Source organism: Macrobrachium rosenbergii, chromosome 13, assembly GCF_040412425.1.
Source record: "Macrobrachium rosenbergii isolate ZJJX-2024 chromosome 13, ASM4041242v1, whole genome shotgun sequence".
Taxonomy (NCBI): domain Eukaryota; kingdom Metazoa; phylum Arthropoda; class Malacostraca; order Decapoda; family Palaemonidae; genus Macrobrachium; species Macrobrachium rosenbergii.
In genome coordinates, this window is record NC_089753.1 from 35,086,413 (window position 1) to 35,093,912 (window position 7,500).

The 7,500-nt window shown below is 38.6% G+C and overlaps 2 protein-coding genes across 3 annotated transcripts in view; one reads left to right on the top strand and one right to left on the bottom strand.

Moving 5' to 3' along the window:
• The window catches only part of LOC136845170 (GTP-binding protein Di-Ras2), a 199,093-nt gene that overhangs the window by 112,021 nt on the left and 79,572 nt on the right, over positions 1 to 7,500 (bottom strand). The gene's annotated exons all lie outside the window — the stretch shown is intronic.
• Positions 7,177 to 7,500, top strand: part of LOC136844761 (ELKS/Rab6-interacting/CAST family member 1-like) — a 5,836-nt gene continuing 5,512 nt past the window's right edge. The window contains exon 1 of the mRNA XM_067113996.1: positions 7,177 to 7,293. Within this exon, the coding sequence (XP_066970097.1) occupies positions 7,177 to 7,293 (117 nt within the window). The remainder of the gene's footprint in view (positions 7,294 to 7,500) is intronic.

Here is a 7,500-nt window from a genome sequence, read left to right on the forward strand (position 1 = left end):
GACAAAACGCTGAGGGAAAATAAATAAAAAAAAAATATATATATATATATATATATATATATATATATATATATACTTATGCACATAATTATATATATACATACACACATTTATATATATAAAAATATATATAAAACGCTCATGCATTCAACCACCACCACCCATGCACCTGAATTCCCACCCACGGGGGACGCAGGGGAGGAGAACAGGTGCTACAAAATAGCGTCACACCTAGACCTATATTTAGCGTTACTTAACACGCGCACACAGCTGGTGAGGCGGAAACCCGCCCATCTCCGTGACTAGCGTAACATAACATAACACGAAAGCCGATGAGCAAAAATAGCAGCAACTACGTCCAAGGAAGTGGCAAGCGAAGATAATTATAGGACACTAGAGCCAAGCAGGAAGGGAAACGCAAGCGGAATATGCACGTTTATTGACAAATGATTATAACGGTGGAAAGGAGAGAGAGAGAGAGAGAGAGAGAGAGAGAGAGAGAGAGAGAGAGAGAGAGAGAGAGAGAGAAATATGTGTAAATAAATGTGTTGAAAACCTACATATAGAGAACTTACATGCACTACAAACGAGGCATATATGTTAAAAGCCTAGAGAGAGAGAGAGAGAGAGAGAGAGAGAGAGAGAGAGAGAGAGAGAGAGAGAGAGAGTGTGTCAACGCGTGTTAAAAGCCTAGAGATAAAGAATGTACAGATTCTACGAACCATTACAATAAGAGAGAGAGAGAGAGAGAGAGAGAGAGAGAGAGAGAGAGAGAGAGAGAGAGAGAGAGAGAGAGTGCAACAAAATAAAAGCCAGAAAGTCCAGCCATGCCTGTCAATATGTGACAAGATTGAATAATACTGTCGTTTTGTACGACAGGGGTTTTCGGTACCCAGTCAACTTTATTAAAACCTGATCCGCTAGTTTTTGAATTTCGTTCATAATTCAACATTCGCTCGATTTTTCAGACTGTTTTCGACTCGGCTGCGGTAGTTTCATCTATTATTATTGCTAATTCTCTTTTAATTATTCATCAGTAATTCCTGAAATTCTTGACTACATGTTTCTAACCTATTAATTTTTTTATTGTTATACATTTTTCAATTCCATATTTCGAAAATGTCTTCATTACTAAATTCACTTGTCTCTTTATTCCATTTGTCATCAACTGACTTAATATGATTTTTTTTAATTCAACTAATTTGTTATAATTATTTTTTCTCTCTAAACTCTGATCATTATGCTAATTCCCTCGTTTTTTATTCATTTTATTACTAATTCAGTCGTTTCTTAATTATGTTCATTATCAATTTAATACATGCGCTTTATATTGCCATAAACTCTCCTTTTCAAATCTATTTATTCTTGTATTCCGAACATCGTTATGGCCTGATTTTACAGAATTTGATTTCATCATATCACCGTAATCTAATTTCCGCATGCTGCCTCGATCTACAACCTTTATTTTGACGAAGGCGCGACAAACCAAGGACATATCTTCCCTATAGCATGGAGCTACAAAACAAGTCTAGATTAAGCATATTACATTTTTAATATCGGCTCGAACGCCAAGGGCCGACGAGCCTAATACAATTCAACGGCCCACGAGCCTAATGCAATTTCGCAATTGACAACCCTCGATATATTTCGCTGTTCTTCTTCTTTTCCTGCACCTTATTAACCCCTGAACCACGGAATTAATTAGCTCGATTAAGCACTTTCATAGCATACTACAGATTGGGTTCATTAAATCCGCTACCGTCCCATCCATTCCGTTTCATTAGTAGCGCCCGAGAGACGCTGAGCGTCTATCGTGGTGACGTCATAAACAAGGCGCCACAGGGAGAGATCAAGCGAGGGTCTTTATTATTAGGCACTGTCGTTAAAAATATACTACATCCATTCATTTGTCTCTTCCGAGGGGGAGGGGCGTTAGCTCTTTGCATTATTTAGGGAAGACGCTTCAGAGGCCAAGAAATACTTATGGAAGTATTATTCTACAATTAAAAACAGAATATATAAAAAAATAGTGTGTTTTTTTCTCAGCAGATTTCCTTCTCCTGATGTTTCCTCAATCCCTGTAAGATTCCCTGTTCAAGGAAACCTTTAAGTTGAATATATAGAATTTAGGCCAAAGGCCAATCACTGGGACCTATGAGGTCATTCAGCGCTGAAACGGAAATTGACGGTAAAAGGTTTGAAAGGTGTAACAGGAGGAAAACCTCAAAGCAGTTGCACTATGAATCAGGTTTTAGCAGAGGGTGGAAAGTAAGAGGGAAGAAAGGGAATATGAAAGGAGATACAGTAAAAGGAACGAAAGGGGTTGCAGCTAGGGGCCGAAGGTACGCTGCAAAGAACCTTAAGTAATGCCTACAGTACACCACATGAGGCGCACTGACGGCACTACACCCATACGGGGTTAAGGAAACTTTTGTCCAGTACCTTTCTGATTATGACCCCTCTACTCTCCTGTTCTTTATCTTTGCTGCTTCTTTGATTCAGGTCAAACAATACCACATTTCCCCTTCTTCACATCGCTGTTTTATACCATATTTACTGAACATTCAGATGGGAAATAAGCAAACTTGATAATACCCCTTCCACAATAAAGAATACATCCACATTAAACAGACACTGACGACCACAAAACCCGACCGAAAAAAGTCCCTCAAATTACGCTCCAGTGCTACGGTCCATCTATGACCCTCTGTTCCTCCTGTTGTCACTGTTTCCCAGATCCCATCAACCCCTGGCATTCCTCGGTGGTCACCCATCCATCTACTGACCAAATCCAACTTTGCCTAACTTCACCGATTAAGGAACCAGCGGTGAAAGTAACTACTACTGAACTGAATTGAATATAGAATTTAGGCCAAAGGCCAAGCATTGGGACCTATGAGGTCATTCAGCGCTAAAACGGAAATTGACAGTAAAAGGTTTGAAAGGTGTAACAGGAGGAAAACTTCGCAGCTGCACTACGAACCAATTGTTAGGAGAAGGTGGAGAGTAAGATGGAAGAAAGGGAACATGAAAGGAGATATAGTAAAAGGAACGAAAGGGGTTGCAGCTAGGGGTCTAAGGCACGTTGCAAAGAACCTCAAGTAATGCCTACAGTACACCACATGAGGTGCACTGACGGTACTACCCTCCTACGGGGAGTAACTGCTACTTGGTCACGTGATTTGCACCATTCACTCACCGAATTCTCACCAGGCCACGACGGCAACTTACATACTTAACAGGAGCATAATGAGAGGTTCTGCTTGCGATGAGATTAACGGCAATTACCAGTAATTACACGTTTTAGGATGGATTAATCGGCAAGAAGAGATTTAGACGTTAAGTAGAAGGGACGTGATATCATGCTAAAAGCGAGGCCAGTACCGCGACGGGAAAAACTAGCTCGGCCTCTGCAAAGGAATTTACGTCAAAAAGGTTTTTGACTGCTAATAAACGACTATAAACAAGTAAAAAATGCGCCGAAGTTTCTTCGGCGCAATCGACTTTTTTGTACAGCCGCTACACCGTATAATCAAGGCCGCCGAAAATATATCTCTCTTTCTGTGGTCTCGGTGTAATGCTGTATGAGCCGCGGCCCATGAAACTTTAACCACCGTTAGGTGGTGGCCTATCCTATATCGTTGCCAGACGCACGATTATGGCTAACTTTAACCTTAAATAAAATAAAAACTACTGAGGCTAGAGGGCTGCAATTTGGTATGTTTAATGATTAGAGGGTTGATGATCATCATACCAATTTGCAGCCCTCTAGCCTCAGCGGTTTTTAAGATCTGAGGGCGGACAGAAAAAAAGTGTGGACAGAAAAAAAGTGCGGACGGACAGACAAAGCCGGCACTACAGTTTTCTTTTACAGGAAACTAAAAGACGAAAGATTTTCAATCAGACCCTGAGTAAAGGACCAAGGAGACATGATATTATCATCTTATCACTATTAAAACAAACTAAAATTCACATTGAACAAGTCTAAGAGCCATTATGTTACTGAATAAGCTTCAATAGAATATAATTCCAGAAATGAGAGAGAGAAAATGACATTAGCAAACACCAAATAAAATTTAATAACGGAAATAAACCAATCTTAAGAAAAACGGCAACATGTTCCATATCTAATGGCAGAGGATCCGTGTTTGAGTCGGGTTGATGCCTCTGTCTATAAAAGCAACGCTGGGACTTAAAATTTTGGCATCAGTGAGCCTTGTAACATTAGAAAGTGGTGGGAGAGGCAACGGGTGATATGGCGGCCTGAAATGCAAATGAGTGCATAAATAAGAGAACGACTGACGCTTCAAAGCAAGTTCAATTATCAGTAAGCTTAAGAATATTTTGAGAGAGAGCTGCCTACTTCTATTATTATAAAATCAAGAGAAATTCTAGGTTTATCCACAAACGGCTGACCTAACCTTGACCCTTGAATCCACAAACGGCTGAACTAACCTTGGCCCTTGAATCCACAAACGGCTGACATAACCTTGGCCCTGGAATACACAAACAGCTGACCTAACCTTGGCCCTTGAATCCACAAGCGGCTGACCAAACCTGGGTCCTTGAATACACAAACAGCTGATAAAACCTAGGCCCTTGAATACACAAACAGCTGACCAATCTAGGCCTTTGAATCCACAAACAGCTGACCAAACCTTGGCCTTTGAATCCACAAACAGCTGACCAAACCTTGGCCTTTGAATCCACAAACAGCTGACCAAACCTTGGCCTTTGAATCCACAAACAGCTGACCAAACCTTGGCCTTTGAATCCACAAACAGCTGACCAAACCTTGGCCTTTGAATCCACAAACAACTGACCTTACCTTGGCCCTTGAATCCACGAACGGCTATCCTAACCTTGGCCTTGAATCCACAAACAGCTGACCTAACCTTGGCCTTTGAATCCACAAACAGCTGACCAAACCTAGGTCCTCGAATCCACAAACAGCTGACCAAACCTAGGTCCTCGAATCCACAAACAGCTGACCAAACCTAGGTCCTCAAATCCACAAACAGCTGACCAAACTTAGGTCCTCGAATCCACAAACAGCTGACCAAACCTAGGTCCTCAAATCCACAAACAGCTGACCAAACTTAGGTCCTCGAATCCACAAACAGCTGACCAAACCTAGGTCCTCAAATCCACAAACAGCTGACCAAACTTAGGTCCTCGAATCCACAAACAGCTGACCAAACCTAAGCCTTTGAATACACAAACAGATGGTAAAACGAAGGCCCTTGAATACACAAACAGCTGATAAAGCGAGCCAGTTAATTTTTTTCAGAATTTGTGTTCAACTATCTTCCTAAGTCAAGCCTTATGTTCACTCTTGATTAACGTGACCACCCGATTATAAATATGTCTATAAAACCAGGTGTACGGGCTTCTAGTGCTCTCCGCTTATGGAGGAGATAACTTATGTGTTTAAATATTTGAAGACTTTCAAGACTTGTAATAACTACTAATGATTACACTCATCGCCGTTACAAATCTACTTCAGTTCACTATTGCCAGAATGACTCAGATGGCTTTTCAGGTCTCGTTGTGACCTACTGATATTCTGAAGAGGTTGCTAACCCCATACCAATGCCCAATAGACGGTCACGATGGGAGTCTGACATTCGCTGATGGTACCCATTCAAGTACAGACCAGACAAATGTTGCATCAATTCACCGATCGTATCAGTTAACAAAATGAAGCTCCAATTCACTGTCTTTCCCTATAAAAGAAAAGATCTCCCTCCTTTTCGCGACAAGAACTGCAATTTCACTCCGGATGAAGAGAATGGCCCAATCTGTTACGTTGTTTAATGAAGAAAATGAATCAGCCCTCTAATTAGAATGAGGCAATTAACTTCAAGGTTGTGAGCCGATCTGATAAACAACCATAAGACATGACTCAGTTTTATGTTTTCAATTCTCATTTAAAATGTAACTCTGTAATGTAATATTCTTACCTTTTATGCACTGATATTTCTTGAAGCCAACATCTCGTAAACACCCTTTAAACATAATAACTCGGCTTTATATTTTCAATTCTCATTTCAAATAACTCTGTTTTATATTTTCAATTCTCATTTCAAACGTAAGTATATCACAAATTTTTAACCTTTCATATAATGATATTTCTTGAAGACAACACCTTGTAAATTTTCTTTTATTGAAACGTCCTGCAGCAAGACTAAGAAGAGTCCTAAGTTTTTAACCGACATAATTGTTTTTTTATCCAGAGTCCTAAGTTTTTAAATGACATAATTTTTTTCTATCCAGAGTCCTGAGTTTTTAACCGACATAATTTTTGTTTATTCAGAGTCCTAAGTTTTTAACTGACATAATTTTTTTTATCCAGAATCCTAAGTTTTCAACTGACAATCTGTTTTTATCCAGAGTCCTAAATTTTCAACTGACTTAATTTTTTTATCCAGGGTCCTAAGTTTTTAACTGACATAATTTTTTTTTTTATCCAGGGTCCTAAGTTTTTAACTAACAATTTTTTTCATCCAGAGTCCTAACTTTTTAATTGACATATTTTTTTTATATCTGGTCCTAAGTTTTTAACTGACATATTTTTTTGTTATCCAGAGTCCTAAGTTGTTAACTGACATACTTTTTTTATCCAGAGTCCTAATTTTTTAACTGATGTAATTTTTTTTATCTAGAGTCCTAACTTGTTAACCGACATAATTTTTTTTATCCAGATTCCTAAGTTTTTAACTGACATATTTTTTTTTATCCAAAGTCCTAGGTTTTTAACTGGCATAATTTTTTTTTATCCAGACTCCTAAGTTTTTAACTGACAATTTTTTAATCCAGAGTCCTAAGTTTTTAACTGACATAATTTTTTTTATCCAGAATCCTAAGTTTTTAACTGACATAATCTTTTTTTATCCATGGTCCTAAGTTTTCAACTGACAATTTTTTTTATCCAGAGTCCTAAGTTTTTAACTGACATAGTGTTTTTTTATCCAGAGTCCTAACTTTTTAACTGACATAATTTTTTTTATCCAGTCCTAAATTTTTTAACTGACAATTTTTTTTTATCCAGAGTCCTAAGTTTTTAACTGACATATTTTTTTATCCATGGTCCTAAGTTTTTAATTGACATAATTTTTTTGTATCAGAGTCCTAAATTTTTAACTGACATAATTTTTTTTATCCTGAGTCCTAAGGATGAATGAAGGAGGCCTGGTTTCAAAATGGAAGGATGACGAGATTAGGAAGATAACTCAAACAGGTGCTGGGGACGAGAGTAACATTATCACAGCCATCACTCTCGTCCATTTGCAAGTAAGAAGGGTCTAAGTTTCACCAATGGAACAAAATCTAAAATTTAGGCCAAAGGCCAAGCGCTGGGACCCATGAGATCATACAGAGCTGAAGGGGCTACTGAGAGTAAAAAGGTTTTAGATGTGTAACAGGAGGAAAACATTGCATTTTCATTATGAAATAATTGTTAGGAGAGGGTGGAAAGTAAGGTGGATGAAAGAGAATATG